The sequence below is a fragment of the Echinops telfairi genome, unplaced genomic scaffold, assembly GCF_000313985.2.
Source record: "Echinops telfairi isolate 266 unplaced genomic scaffold, ASM31398v2 ScPeMD7_23;HRSCAF=83, whole genome shotgun sequence".
In the NCBI taxonomy this organism is placed as follows: Eukaryota; Metazoa; Chordata; class Mammalia; order Afrosoricida; family Tenrecidae; genus Echinops; species Echinops telfairi.
The window spans coordinates 44,439,384-44,455,954 of NW_022103920.1; the positions used below are offsets into that span (position 1 = coordinate 44,439,384).

The following is a 16,571-nucleotide window of genomic DNA, read 5'->3' on the forward strand; positions in this document are numbered from 1 at the left end:
GACTAAATGGTCAGTCACTCCTTGAATTCATTCTTTATCATGTAAAATATCTGGATGAAACCTTAAGAAGGGTTTACCCGAGATTCTTCTCTGATGTTAAGTTGCAGACCGAGTCCATCGACAGTAAGACTGAACCAGAAGTGAAATTTCATTCAATTCTGCAATCCTAGTTCAAATTCACATCGGAATGTCTTTGAAGACACGGGGAAGGCTACTTTGCAATGAATAATAAATCTCTGATCCTTTTGCAAGCTTAATCTTTGCCAACTGACAAAGGCCGTTAAGTTAGTTAATAACACTTTCTGAACACTCATGCCACAAAGAACTTTGTAGACACACACACACACACACACACACACACAGCACTACTGATATGGTGACACAGGTTTGCAAAGTGGTTCTCACTTTCTCATAGCATTTCTTGAATGTCTACTATGCCAAGACTGCACTAGGAATTTCCACACACATCCCCGCATTTCATGCTTAGAGTCTTGTGGTTTAAAGGTAAACGCAAACTCACTGCCATCTAGTCGATTCTAACTTCTAGGGAACCTGTAGGACAGAGTAGAACTGCCCAGTGAATTTCCCAAACTGTGAAGTCTGTCTCTCTTCTTTACGGGAGTAGAAATACCTGTTTTTCTTCAGAGTGGCTCGTGGTATCGAACTGCTGACCTTGCAGTTATCACCCCAACACTTAACCACTGCACCACCAGGGCTCCTCGGTCCTATAGGTCAATATCAGTACTTCCGTTTTATAGACAGAGGAACAAAGGTGGAGAGGGGATGGATAAATCATCTGAGGTACAACTGCAGGCTAACATCAAACTCTGATAGGGTTCATTTCCAAGTCCACGCTTTCTTATGATCTGAATCTAGGGGCGTAATTTTGCTTTCTATACTGAGTCTATGTCCCTCTCTCAGATGGTAGTAAAGGATTTGTGTTCAGATCCTTTTCCTGTGGTTCAGAATCTGAGAGCTTAACCTACAAAATGAGAAATAGCAAAACCATTTGCCAATGAATTACTTTTAACTCATGGTGAGTGCCTGTGTGTTACGAGAAGTTCACACCATAGGATTTTCTGGATTCAAATGTGAGCATTTTTTCCTAAATAAAAAAATGTGAAAACCTGATTTTCACAATCTACATATAAATAATAGCTCTTAGAAGTTACACTAAAAAGGTTAGGTTAATAAAAACTCCCTCCATGGATGGATTATTTATTGGGAGCAAAATTTGAATGTTTCTTACCTATAATGTAGTACTCTATCCTATCCTTCATTCCGTTTATTAATTGATTTTAATACTTTTCATCAATTGGAAATTATTAAAGGAATGAACACACCTGTTTTCTTTGCTCTTTTTCTCTGAAAACTGTAACAGACTTAAAGAAATAGTCAACGTATTGAGTTTTGAACATCCTAAAAAGCCAATTCTGAAGCTAAATTTGTGACTTAGAGCTAAGCTGTGTTTCTTTCTTGAAAATACTATCTCAGAAGAATAAAAGTAGAGTTAAGTCAATGACGTGTGACTCTAGGAAATATCTGTAGGTTAAAATAAGTAAATATTTTAGAGCCCACTGAGCAACACAATATGAAGTTTTCAGTTGTAGTAGTCAAACAGCTTAAAGACTGTAACACAAAGATTGTTGAGTATATTTTATGTTATTTAAAATAAACATTAATACTTAAAGCTATGTGAATTGATAAGATTTTATATAGCTGTCAATAAAACCCCCAGAATGGTTAAGTCATTTCCTCAAACCTGTCTGTTCTCGCTACCTTATTCTTCCACAGGGGAGGTCCATTAACAACAATGATTAGATACATCTAGTTGCGGATTAACAATGATCACTTTTTCCATTCAAGCCTTTAGTTAACCCCTCATTTTGTTAACCAATAATGTTTTTCTATTTACACATACATAGTCCATATAAAAAGCTATTGTCAATAATTTTATAGTATTTTTTCCCTAAAAAATATTCCTAAAATTTTCACCAAACACCAAAATACAGAAAGGAGCTCTAGTGATATAGGACGTTATACTTGGGTTGTTAACCACCAGGTAAGTCCTGTGAACCCAGCAGCTGTCCCCTAGGAGGAAGAGGCTTTCCACGCCCACAAAGCGTTACAACCTGAGAAACTCAGAGGCAGGTCTCCTAACACCTAGTGGCTGAGAGTGAAAATGGACTCACTGGCAGGGAGGTGCATCATTTCATGGAGAACGGTAGAACATTTTCATCCTACGGTTCGTGCACTTAGAAAGAAAGCTATTCTAGAAGAACTGAGCCCTGGTGGAGCAGCAGGCCAAGTGAGGGCTTGTTCATTGTCAAGTTCATAGATCATAATCTAGCAGCCGCTCAGCCAGAAAACGTGGAAGCAGTCAGCTTCCACAGAGATTAACTGTCTTGGGGAACCATAGGGACTCGGTTCTAAATGATCACCTTAGAGAAGCAGTTTCTTAACCTGGGGGTCCAACGACTCTTTCACAGGGGTCGCCCAATTCATAACAGTAGCAAAATTACAGTGATGAAGTAGCAATGAAAATAATGTTATAGTTGGGGGGTCACCACAACATGAGGAACTGTATGAAAGAGTGGCGGCATCAAGAAGGTTGAGAACCACTGCCTTAAAGAGTTTCTGAGTCGGAACTGAACCAAAGGCAATGGGTGGGTTTATTAGAAATATTGTTTTGGTTATTTGGGAGTGTTTGTTATCTACTGTTTTCCTGCCAAATACTTGCTTTCTGTCTGGGTATTGTACAGAAACCTTGAGCTTCTACACAGGGAAACACACACATACACACACACACTCACATGGAGAAAAAACAGTATTCCATAGATCCACTGCTTTTGTAATACAATCACAGAAAGAAAGCCTCAATGGACTTGCTTGGCTGGCAGAGGCATGCTGAATTCTTGGCTAGAATGAGAATGCGTTTTGCTGGTATTGCTGAATGCCAGAAACCTGATTTACCTTTCTCTCTAACAAATTTCCTAGGTCTTTTGTCTTCTAGTCAATACATAAAAATTCCAAAACAGGTTGGAAGCGGCAATTGATTTTATTTGAAGCAGATACAGTAGTAGTAAAACGTATAGACAAACAGATTAATTGTATTTTGTTTAGAATTCAAAAGTGCCTTCGACATTGACAAAGAGTTGTGAAAACCATGGACAGCCACGGTGTTGTTCACGGAGGAGACGATTAGTTTCAAAAGTCAGCCTTTACAAATCTATTGAAAAGCTATGATTTGAGATGACCCAAGTGCTTACCGCCAGTCAGGAAAATGCTTGTAAACAAATAGGTTCTTGTTGTCGTTTTGTTTTGCAGCAAACCAATAGCAGTGTCTTTTATGTCACCAACTCAACTGACTCCCAACAAAGAAGTAATTTAATGGGATTCCCGGGCATGTCAATCCAGATTAACCCGGTGGCACCTCTTCTTTGTGGATCATTTAACCTCTGCAAGCAGGACTGTCTGGCCAAGAACTTAAAAAACAAATACTATTTGTAATGTAAAACTTTATTTTTTCAATCCGTGTTTGTTTATATATCGGAGGTAGCATAGGATAATGATAATGGTTGAGTAGGGTGACAGAGTTGTCTGGCCTCGGGAATGTTGATTTGTCCACGGGTGACTTCGAATGTAATCTACAAAGTGAGACTATTACAAGCGCTTCATAGTTGCTACTGTGTCAGATGCAGAAAAGAAGGCATCACAGTGAATTGACCCTGGAGCCATGATATAGTCCATGTAAGTGTGAAGCAGATTTATGTTTTTGGTTATATTAAAATATAACTCCTAAAGTAAAGCCAATGTCATTGAGTTGATTCTGACTCACAGCAGCACTACTGCAGAGTCACCTGACCTTGGCAGGCTTCAAGGCTATCTATTTTTGTTAACAAGTTTTATTGACATATAATTCATGTACCATATAATTCAATGACTTAAATAAATTAAACAGTTATGTAATCATCACCACAATCAATTGTAGAAGATTTTCTTCGTGTTTATGCCTATTATTATTAGCTCTCCACTACACCCAAAATTAATGAACTATTAATCTAGTTACTGTCTCCACAGACTCACCTATGGGCGGCTTTCATATAAAATCACACCTAAACCCGCAACAATAAAAAATAAAACCCCGAAAAACTTCACTCCAAGAGAAAAGAGAATTTAATAGAAACTAGAAGAAAACGAAAATGTGTCTCAAAAGGGAACATAAATAATACTATGTTGCATTTTAAGCTGTTTGCCGTAATCTACTTTCCAATGCACAGCCCTCATCAACGGTCGGAGGAAATTCACTAGGATGCTTAATCCATCTGAGGGCCCTGCCAATGTATTTGCACTCGCACTGTTGTCCATGTGATTGTTGTGGTTAGGTGTAACCAGTCAGTTTCGACCCACAGCAACCTAATTGCAACACTGTAGCTGTCCACAGTTGTCAACATCGTTGTCAAATTGAGAACAAAACGAAGATTTACCTGGCTACAATTGTTAAGGCAAGGATGGTGAGGCATTCTGAGGTTAATAAGAACGTTGTTGGTTCAAATCTGCTTAACTATTTAGCAGGAGAAAAGATCTCTAGATGTGCTACTCTAAAATCAAGTCAAACACACTCCCTTGGAATTAATTTTTACTCTTATTGACCCTGTATGGGGTTTCTGAGACTGAACATATTTCTAGAGACAGTCTCATCTTTCTCCCGAGCAACTCAAACTAAAAAAAAAACCAACTCACCACAATTGAGTGGATTCTGTCTCATCTTGGCCCTACAGGGCAGAGTAGAACAGCCCTCTGAGTTTCTGGGAGTGTAACTCTTCACGGGGTCCGAAAGTCTCATCTTTCCCCCTCTGGTGGTTTCAAACTGTGGATCTTGTGATCAGTAGCCCAATTTGTAATCCATTACACCACCTAACCCATAGCACCACAGTTTAGAAACCTGAAAAGGCAGTTGTACTCTGTCTCATTGGATCATTGTATGTCAGAATCTACTGGCCTACACCTCGAAGACAACACTGTAAGAACACTGCCCGAAAGAAGCAGTCACTAAATATACGGTAACTACTGTTCCCAATTTGAATATGTTGTCTACAGTGAAGGATAAAATTACTGAGGATGATGTTGTGAGTCAAGGAAACTACAGGCTTTAAACAACAGTCTGCTTTCGAGGGGTATTTTTAAATTGTTAAAAATAAGGCATCATTTAAACTTTAAAGCATGTTTGGAAAAGCCCACTCACTTACATTTTAAAAATATGCTGTTTAAAATGCTACCTCAGATAGTCACCTTATCTCATTAAATATCATTGTAAATGATAAAAGGAATCTGCTTTTATCATTCATCAAAGAAATTAGCTCTGAAAGTGTGGGAAAACAGCTTGTTCTTGTAATCACCAGTGAGAAAAACAATAAAAACTAAACAACAAGAAAAACTCCTGTTCTGTTAAATGCATAACTTCTAAAGGACTGAAACATCTAACCTATTTTGTGGTACCAAATAAATCAGTAATATCTTATAAGATCATTATATTCAAAATAAATAAATGGAGCTGTTAACTTAAATCAAAACTCTCTTTGTTCTAGATGTACGCATCTAAATACGCATATGCGTGTTTAAAGCCAACATTTAAGCGTAGGTAAAGTTCCCCTCTTTTATTTAGAATTCATATTTTAATTTTATACACTGAGCTACAGAGTCTTTTGTGTCGCTCAATTTCTGGGTTATCACAATCTTGATTTCACAAGAAGGAGAATCTGGTGAGAGGGCTGTGTCCGAGAGACTTCCATGAATTGCACAGTGTGCTGTCAGAGGTCAGTTTTCACAGATCGCCGGACCCCACAATCTCCCGTCTCTCTGGTTTCTCCTCTGGCTCCTTTCCCTGGTTCACGCTCCTCTGGTGCTGCTCCTTCTCTTTCTCTCGTCCTCTTTGCTTGAGGCGGACGTGAACCTGAAAGCTCAACCATGCTCCCTCCACACAGCGCCAGACCGGGCTTCTTTTCAATCATTTCATGGGGGCTATAAGCTTTTATCACAATCCATACATCCATCCATGGTGCCAAGCACATTTGTACATTTGTTGCCATCATCATTCTCAAAACATTTGGTTTCTACTAGAGTCCTTGGTATCAGCTCCTCATTCTTTTCCTCTCCCGCCACACCCCCACCCCATGAATCCTTGATAATTTATAAGTTATTATTATTTTGTCATGTCTTACATTGTCCGATGTCCCCCTTCACCTACTTTTCTGTTGTCAGTCACCCAGGGAGGGGGTTATATGTAGATCCTTGTGATCAATTACCCCTTTCTACCCCACCTTCCCCTTCCCTTCCTGGTATCGCTACTTTCATTATTGGTCCTGAAGGGATCATCTGTCCTGGATTCCCTGTGTTTCCAGTTCCTATATGCACCAGTGTACATCCTCTGATCTAGCCGGATTTATACGGTAGAATTGGGATCATGATAGTGGGGGACAGGAAGCATTAAAGAAGTAGAGAAAAGTTATATGTTTCATCGTTACTATCCTGCACCCTGGCTCCTCTCCTCCCCACGACCTTTCTGTAAGGGGATGTCCAGTGGCCGACAGATGGGCTTTGGGTCTCCACTCCACACTACCCTCATTCACAATGACATGGTTTTTGGTTCTTTGATGTCTGATACCTGATCCCATTGAAACTTTGTGATCACACAGGCTGGTGTGCTTCTTCCATATGGAATTCGTTGCTTCTGAGCTAGATGGCTACTTGTTTATCTTCAAGCCTTTAAGACCCCAGACACTATATCGTTTGATAGCCAGGCACCGTCAGCTTCCTTCACCACATTTGCTTATGCACCCATTTGTCTTCAGTGATCGTGCCAGGAAGGTGAGCATCATGGAATGCCAGTTTAATAGAACAGCATGTTCTTGCATTGAGGGAGTACTTGAGTGGAGGCCCAATGTCTATCTGCTACTTTAATACTAAACCTATAAATATATGCACATAGATCTAGCTCCCAATCATCATATATAAATATATTTACATATGTACATGACTGTATTTAGACCTTTATAAATGCCCTTTACCTCTAGTTCTTTCCTCTATTTCCTTTTACTTTGCTCTTGTCCCACTGTCATGCTCAGCCTCATTTGGGTTTCAGTAATTCCTCTTGGTTGCATTGCCCTTGATCAATCCCACCAGGTTTCCTACACCCTCCTGGACATCAATCACTCATGTTCCTTTGTCCCTGGGCTTGTTAACACCACTCCCTTTCCCTCGCCAAGGTGCTAAAGGCTTAGTGCTTATTTCCTGTGATGTCAATGGCAAAGGAACTCACAGATGAGTTGAAAATTCGATTCTGTCAAGTGAAGTTAAGGAAACTGGGTCCATTCCAAAATGAAGAGTGAAAACGGACAGGAAAATACCGAGAGAAATCTAAGGGGAATGGGATGCAGAGTGACAGGAAAGTAAAGACAGGAAACCGAAGCACCTGTGAGGCTGGACAGTGCTCCACTCTCTGCTCAGTGGCGTCTGAAAGGTAATCTTTTTAAGAGAAAGAAACAGGAAGTCCAAACTGGTCCAGGGGATAATGTGGGGCAGGGGGCTGCCTTCATTCTGTGGAGGAATGTCAGCTAGCCAGTCTTTCCTATTGAATGTGTGCCAGATGTGTACGTTTTGTTGCTGTTAACCTCACTTCAATCTTTCTGTATTTTCTTCAACTGCTGAATAAATCCCTCGCATAAGCTTACCTGCCACATACAAAATTTTCTCCGACTTTGCATCCCTTTTCAACTCAATTTATGTAGATGCCTAAAGCTACCTGTCCTCCCAGGATTAAGAACATGATTACAAAAGCAAGCCAAACACTCCCTCTGCTTCCATTTCAAAGGCACTACTCATCTAGCAATAGGTGCAACAATGGATTCAAAGTTACTATTGATTCTGAATATGAAATTTAAAAAATGTTTTGTTATACATAAATAAGATCATCATGAATTAAAGGCAGTTCAAGGACAACTAACAACAAAAATGCTCTCTGTAATCGAGTGGGTCACCTTTATTTGGTGTGAGTGAAAATATAGCTCTTGGCAGTAGGGTTGACTAGGTAGCTGCCTTCCAAATTTCTTGCCATAGACTAGTGAGTGCTTCAGTGTTGCATTTGTTTTTGGAAACGTTTCAATTGCTATTATATAAATTCTTGGAGCCTGATTTTTTTTTTTTGCTAATACCTTCAGTGCAGTTTGAACTTTTTCCTTAATACCATCAGTTCTTAATTTTAATTATTGAAATTATATATCTTTTTTGTTGCTATTCTCTGCTTTCAGTTATTAGTCTTCTGACATCAGCCATGAAACCCTTCATTCCTCAATCTCTTCTGAATCTGCCTTGCATTTCTTTTTCTTTTTATTAATTGGGATTAATACATATATCAAATCATTCCATAGTTCAATCACATCCAGCAGAATTGTACACATGCTACCACAATCAGTTTCCATACATTTTCTTCTACATGGATCTCTTGAAATTCTGTACCTGGAATGTTTGAATGTCAATCAGTTGTTGGTACAATGAGTCTGCATTTCTTTAATCTTCTTTAGATAGTTCCTGCAAAATTTAGCATTCCCTCCAGAAAATCTTTCAATATTGCAACTCGAGGCTTGACTTTTCTTTTGGTAATTCCTTCAGCTTGAGATAAATTGAGCACATTCTTCACTTTGGTTTTCAAACTCCAGGTATTTGCCCATGTTGCTATAATTTCTACTTTGTCTTCTGAAGCAGATCACTTCAATTTGCTGTTCAGCTTTATTACTTCATAGTTTCTCCCACTCATTTTAGCCATGTTTCTGTGGTTAAGAGCAAGTTTGAGAGACATCCACTTTGCTCTTTCTTTGTTTTCCTGTCTTTTGGATAACCTTTGCTTTCTTCTCATTTGACGTCCTTGCCGTCAGCACATCTGTTCTGGGGTTAGCAGTGCATCTGCTCTTTTATTGAGAGGGTCTTGAAATTCAAAATGTACTTTGGCTCTTGTGAACGTCTTTTAATTTTTCTCAGCTTCAACTTGAATTTGTGTGTCTAAAATCTAAAAGCATCATTTATGTTCTTTCAAAAGGATATTTTTAATGAGGAAGTTGCCAGCCTTGCAAAATTCTATCATGCAGTCTCCAGCTTCACTTCTATATCACCAGAGCCAGATTGTACAGCTACTGGGTCTTCTTTGTCTCCAGACTTCGTGATACCAGGACCAGTCATTATTGATGTGTCCTGGCCGAAGAACTTGCTCTTCATTACTTCAGTTTCTTCATCACTGGGCTTCGTGTCTGGAACATCATTTGAATAACAGTTGTACTTAGTTAGTTGACGTTAACTATTCTCCTTACAGATATATGGTTTATTATCCTGTCACTTCAAGCTTGCACACACGTGCGTTTTGGGATATGAAGGTGTACCCATTCCTCTTAAATTTATAATTCCTGATAGAGTAGATCATATGCTGGTGGGGTTCAAAATGGCCAATACCAATCCATTTCAGTTCTCTTGTGCCCAGGATGTTGATTTTTATATGTTCCATATCATTTTTGGTGATTTCCAAGTTTTCTACTCTTTTATTGGCCTGTTTTTACAAATATGCCAATTAAATGGAGGGAAAAAATTAAGAATATTTGATGCTGGCACTGGTTGAAGAATTAGAGTATTAAAGTTATAGTTTTTGATAGATTCTCTCTAGCCCAGACAGAACTATATAATCTTATATACCAGGGTCATGTCCTGTCTTTCAAAATCCATTTTGTTCACCATCCAACCTGACATGGTTCTGAGAAGAAAGTTTATTTTACAATCACAACGTAAGGATGTTTTGATAATTTTGTTATTGGAGGCAGTTTTCACTTTCATCATCTGTCTCTTTAAAAATTATTTTTAAATGCCCCATGCCTCGGTATTACATATTAAAAGTGTTTAAATCAGACTTATTCTTCTGAGTGACAATAATTAATTGACCAATATTAATAATTGGTCACTATATACCCTGAAGCAATGTATTGCATTGGAAAAGAAATTTGGATAACATTTACCTAGCCAGCCTACTTGAAGAGATCCATATTTGCACCCTTTCCAAAAAAAAAAAAATCAATCCACAAGAATGTGGAAATTGTCAAACAATGTCATTCATATAATATGCAAGTAAGATTGTGCTGAAGAAAATGTAAAGACGGTACAGCAGAACATCCACCTGGTGCTCTGGAAACTCACGGCCCAGTCAGAAGAGGACTTGGAGAAGATGGAGCGTTACCGGCATAACGTGATTCTTAGCTGGAGGCAGAGAATGCCAGGATGTTTGTGCTTTGTTGATTATAAAAAGCATTCGACAATGTGGACTACAACAAACTAGAGACAATATTGTGAAGAAGGGGAATTTCCGGATATTTAATTGTGTTTATGTGGGATCTGTACATGGAGCAGGAGGCACTCAGTTTTCCAATGAGAAAAGAGGGCATGGTTTTCAATTAGGAAAGAGATGTGCAGAGGCAGTGTATTATTTAATCTGGCTCCTCTAGCCAAAATTTCTAGTGCCCAAACTTTCCCTCTGGGGTCTGTTAAGAAGGTAGGGGAAGATATTAATGGGATTCACCTATGAGTAATTAATTACCAACAGGATTCCCTGGAATACCATCCTGCTGTGTACAAAATGAGCCCTCTAAGAAGCAGGAGGAGGATCTCATTACCAGCAAGAGCCAAAAGAGAGCAAGTCCTCCGGACACTAGATCTCTGTGCAGTAAATCTCCTGGATCCAGATAACATACCTTCAACATTAGGAGCGGTAGCAGAACCAGGAGCCAAAACATGGAACAGAGTGGTGGGACTTTCCAAACCACGGAGCAAGTAGAGTGGAGTAAGGTGGCTCTAGGCACTTAAGTAGGGCGACTGGGCTTGCTGACCCATGGAAGTGGAGTTGAGCTACTTGGGCTGAAGCTTACTGGAGCAAGCTGCCTCTGGGCACTCAATTCTTCAGGCTAGTTATGCTGATCCATGGAGCTTGAGCTGAAAGTTCTCAGGCTGAGGCTTATAATGGAGGGGTATGGCCCTCTGAGCATTTATTAGCCAGTCTGGAAGAACTTTCTCACATGTCCCAATAAACAACTCAACCTGCAGCCTTTTTCACTGGCATTACAATTTGTTTTCTATTAAAATTAGGAAGAACATTAAACTCTTTAATCATGAATTTTGTCTTTGAGTTCTGTGTAGCAATGGCTATTAGAGCCCAAAGAGAGAAAATAGAGAATATTAATTAAGATTACAAAGGGTCCATCAGAGTTATATCCTTGCACCATACTTAGTCTGTATGGTGAGCAAATATGATAATTCAAGAAGCTGGATCCTATGAAGAAGAACACGGCATTAGAATTGGAGGAAGGCTCAGGAACAACCTGTGCTGTGCAGATCACACCACCTTGCTTGCTGCAAGGGAGGAATATTTGAAGCACTTACTGATGAAATCAATAACTACAAGCATCACTATGGTAAGGAAACAGAAGTCCTCCCACTTGACCAACAGGCATCATGATAAATAGAAGAAAGTTTGACTTTACCAAAGATTTTGTTTGACTTGGATCCATAATCAGTGCTCATGAAAGCAGTAGTCGAGTAACCCAACCACACCTTACATGAGGCAAATCTGCTGCTGCTCTTTAAAGTATAGCACTTTGAGGTGTGGGCTGTGCAAGACCTTACTCGTGGTATTTTCGATTGCTGCATGTGCAATGTGAACGCCAGGCACTTGCTTAGGCAGTGAAACCTATGGAGAGCGCCAGGGGCTGCTGACGAGCAAAGAAATCTGTTCTGGAGGAAAGAATCTTCCTTAGAAAGGAGGGTGGGATGTGGAAACTGTCTCTCATGTACTTGGGACATGCTAACTGAAGAACCCAGCCCACGGAACAGGAAATCATACTTGGAAGACTCAACAGATGAACTGAAACAATGTCTACAAACATGAGCTCAACCACAGGAACAATTGGGAGGCTGGTCGGGACTGGACAATGCTTTGTTCCATCGAGTCCAGCATTGCTACAAGTCAAAGCTGGCTCATGGACGCTTACAACAGCAGCAGCAGCGGCAGCACAGACCTTGACAGCCAGGGATTTATATTTGACTTCTGACTTGCCGTGATTCTATCTTGTGTGTATCAATATCAAACTTGTGTTATTAGTACCCGGAGATTGTCATTTGGTCATACTTTTCAAATTTCTATTTGAATTTCTCTTTTGTATTTAATGGATGTGCATTATCCTCTCTGGGATACCAAAAATAACTATAAGAAACAATTCAAGAAATTGTTATTCTTTTTTTTCCGTTTAATTTGGAAGGTATGCCATAAGTGGAACGCTCGTATTCATTTTCAGCAAACGACTCAATTTCTCATCCATGTGGGAGTCAAGCAGAGCACCAAGTAATTATGTATTCCCTGGGCCACATGTAGCAATGTTTCCAGCTTCACGTGAGAATTACTTGTTGGTATGTGGTAACATTTCAATTTCACAACTGAGTTTTGCCCATGGAGCTCTAAGTCATAAATCACTCTATGTTGGCAAAGTGTATCCAGTTTTAATATTTTTTCTGAATAATCAGAGTTTACATATATTTCACCCATTGTCAGCACTGAAAACTTTCACTTTTATTATTTTTCTCTTTGATGCCTGCACAATGTTGAAGGAATAAAAGCTATTGATCATTTATAATGCACCGAGTTTTAATTCTTTCTTTTGAACATTTTAACTGAAGTAAATTTAATTTTGAACTGAAGTCTGGAATCTTGGATTTCTTTTTTTAAAATAAAGTTGCTCTATTCCTTGCCAAGATAAGTAAAACTGGACTTTGTTGTTAACACATGAAAATTCTGAATTTGAATAAAAGATATAAAAAGGAAAGAAAGATATAATGCGGAATTCAGGATTCGCACTTCTTAGCTAGTTATAAATATGATAAACAAAAATATTGAAATCCAGTATAAATAAAAAGGAACTATACAAAATATTTTATTGACTCCTAACCTTAGGGTCAAATGTTTAAACTATTTTTTTGTGTGACAAGTAAATAATTTGCTCTAAACAGCTGTGTCCTATTACAACACAAGCACAATGGTGGGCAATTCTGGCACTATGACTTAAATTATGGTTCATATCAATTCTGAACTCCATGAGGTATTTGAGTAAAAGTTTTCTCGTGGTATCTAGAATATTTCTAATTTAATAATAGCATTATGCAAATTGCTTTCTAAGTCACGATTGTATAGATTTTGGGTGACACTGTCTAATCCAGTCCTTGACTTATCACTATATTCTAGAAGCCTGAATTAGAATTATGGCACCATCTCATTTCCTCTCATGAAGAACATAGCTAATGCCAGATGTGATAAAATTCAGTGTTTGCTTTAGAAAACAATTACTGTATATGTATTTGCTACATTATATAAATACACATTATGCATCTTATTCTATTCATTATATATATGTATACACACACACACACACATATAACCAATGATTCTTTGGTGCCAATGTTAAGTGTAGAAACTCACTCAATGAAGTAGACTTCGCCCTTTTCTGTGTAGGCCATTTCCCAGTTATCAGGCAAAGGGTCAGATTCATCACTTTCTTCAGGTTTCGTTGGCTTTGCATCATCCGTCTGCTCCTTCAGCTCCTCGGGGTGACTGTACACTGGTGCAGGATAAGGCTGGGAGGGTGTCTCCCCTGAGGCACCTGCACTCTTCTCTTCATTTTCACTGGATTCTGAAAGAGCACAGGAGCATGTGGTTAGTGTCTCCAGGCACAGGCATTCCAGAATGAATGTAGAGTGTGCTGGGTCAGGGAATACATGAAGGCTAATAAGAACTACTTTTGGAAAAGCATCATTGGAAACAGCCCTGGAAATTATTATTAGGCCTATTCAAGTGGTCTTTTCATCCATCTTTCTTGTCTACCTTTACACTAATTCTTGCTTATTACTCAATTAGGTATTTGGGGGAAGACATGAAAGGCCGGTGTCACAAAACATCACCAAGGATGCCCATGTTCCGATACTTGGAGCCTGTGGTTGGTACTTGACAGGTGCAAAAGGGGTTTTTGCTCAAGTGACTGACTCAAGGATTTTGAGATGGAGAGATGATACTGGACGGTCAGGTGGCTTTGCTGGATCACAATGTCCTAAACAGTGGGAGGGGCCAGAAACAGCCGGTGGTGGGAGGGATGGTGGGTGTGAGGCAACACTGCTGGCTGGAAGGACCGAGAAGGGGACCTTCTGTCCCCTAAAAGTTGGGAAAGGCAGAAAAATGAGTTTTCCTCCAGAGCTTCCAGCCAACCTTTGATTTTAGCACGGGGGCCGTGTCAGACTTCGAACCTATCGAACTAAAAGATGACAGACTTATGCTCCTCTAAGCCTCTAGATCGTGGTGAATTTGTTACAGAAGCAAGAGAAACTAACACGTAGATCAAAATAAAAGAGACACCTTTTAGGATCACAGATGACAGGCTGGAGAGCAGATGCAGGAGCCCTGAGAACGTACGTAGAAGGCATATTAGAATGAACAGAAAATGAGTGAACGGAGACAGAAATGACAATACATGTAATCGAAGGAAGTTTACCTAAAATGAGGAAACATCTGAACCGGCAAGCGGGAAGGATTTTCTGAATCTGAGGTCAGATTAATGAAAGAGAGTGATCATTTGAGTCATCTAGTTGCAAAATTCTAAACTTTAATGTTATAAAGTAACCTTACCAGAGTCTGCACTAACAAATAAACAAAACAATGATAAGCGTTTCAAAAGCAAAGAGGACAGAAGCGCCCCCAGCAGTTCATCTCTCACCCTGGCAGCTCAAAGGCGCCAGATCCATAGCTTCAGAGTAAACGTACTGCAACCCACTAACCTAATGTTACCAAGATGCCATTTACGAATTAGCAACAGATGCCCCTTTGAATGTGCAGCCGTTCTGAATGTTTACAGCGCATGCACCCTCCCTAAAGTCATCGGAGGAATCATTCTCACCATATCATGAGGTTGAGTCCAAGCAGGGATCTCAAAATAGAAAAGAAGGTAAAGAAATGAATCTTGCATAGTATATTTTCATGTCCATAGAGGATGATTATGTTTCTGGGGTTATAATATATGTTACAGAAAAATTCTTGAAAGAGAAGGAAAATATTTTTAAAAACCTTATAGCACATTCAAAACTTTTAGGATAAAGGCAAGAGAGAAAAACATAGGTTTCCTTGAAGGCATGGCCGGAGAGTGGGTCCCCAAACTCATCCTAGAACCCCTTCATGGGAAGTGTTATTGGGCATGCATTTTGGTGGAGGTCTGTCAGCTTAGTTGAATAATGGGCACATTAGAAAAAGCATATCTCCTAATGTATATTGTCTCTGACTAATTAGTTCCCCTTCCTTTCTATTTAATGTTTTTGTTATTAAGGATTCTTGTTTCCTTAGGAAAGAGTAGAGCAGGCACCATGCAGAAAACAGCGATATTTTGAGGGCACGTAAGAAAGATATAATGCAGCGAAAGATTTAGGAAGGAAGTCGGCGGCTGGGAGAGAGATGTAGAGGTCCTATGGCCAGACTTCAGAAACTGCCTTTTTCTTGTAGGTTCCTAGCTCCACTACTTTGTGATCATGGTCTGAGGGGTGAGGTGGTGATGGTACGGAGAAAACCCTAGAAATGGCCAAAGAGGCCCAGAAGGAGAGAAGACTTGGTACGACTTTTAGCTTAGACAGAGAGGAACATTTCCAGCTCAGTGGACCTAGTGCTTAGCCCCTGGGTGGTCAGAGTGGGGAAATGAAGGAGGGAAAATATTTAGCAAACAGTGCTGCCAGGGCTGCCTGTGGCACGGAGGTCGTCCAGCACTCAAAGCCGGCTCTAGTGGGAGCCTTGGAGAGTCACCAAGAGTTGACAACCTATTGGCCTGCCTGAGGGTCTCCATGGTGAGGAGAAACGCTTCCTTAGAGCTCATGTATTAATCCCAGAATTGGAAGGAGAGCACTTGTAAGATTCAGAGGCCGACCCTGAGAGAGAAGACAGGGACATGGCAGCTATCCGAGAAATATGAAATGCAACAATAATTTAGGAGCAGATGATGTCAATAGCTATTAAAATGAAAATACACATACAGTGTGTCCCAATAATCCCACTTTGAAAATGTGCCCTCTAGACACAAAGGCATCGATGCAGAAGACCATCGATACAAAAATGTTCATTATAGCACTGGGCCTAGTAACAAAAGCCTAAAACTGTTCCTAATGCCCATCAATAAGATAACAGTTACATAAATGATAGTTATCATTATTATTGACAATTATCTTTTTTTTTTTTACTGGAACTTAAAAGTTCTTTTCAGTTCTTAAAGTGCTTTTATCAACATACCTTCATTTTCCTCAATGTCCTAAAAGGAGAATGGGTCTTATAATATGGATGTTAAAAATGTTTGCACATGGTAGGTTAGCTGATTTGTGTTCATCGATTTAGAAAAAAATAGTTTTACTTTGATATTAAAGGCCTGGACCTGGCGCAGAATCCAAGAGAACAGAGGTAAGATTCAGTGCCTGGC

At 39.6% G+C, this 16,571-nt stretch overlaps 1 protein-coding gene across 1 annotated transcript in view; it reads right to left on the minus strand.

Moving 5' to 3' along the window:
- Positions 1–16,571, minus strand: part of MAGI2 (membrane associated guanylate kinase, WW and PDZ domain containing 2) — a 1,552,529-nt gene that overhangs the window by 544,609 nt on the left and 991,349 nt on the right. The window contains exon 5 of the mRNA XM_013004634.2: positions 13,553–13,763. Within this exon, the coding sequence (XP_012860088.2) occupies positions 13,553–13,763 (211 nt within the window). The remainder of the gene's footprint in view (positions 1–13,552; positions 13,764–16,571) is intronic.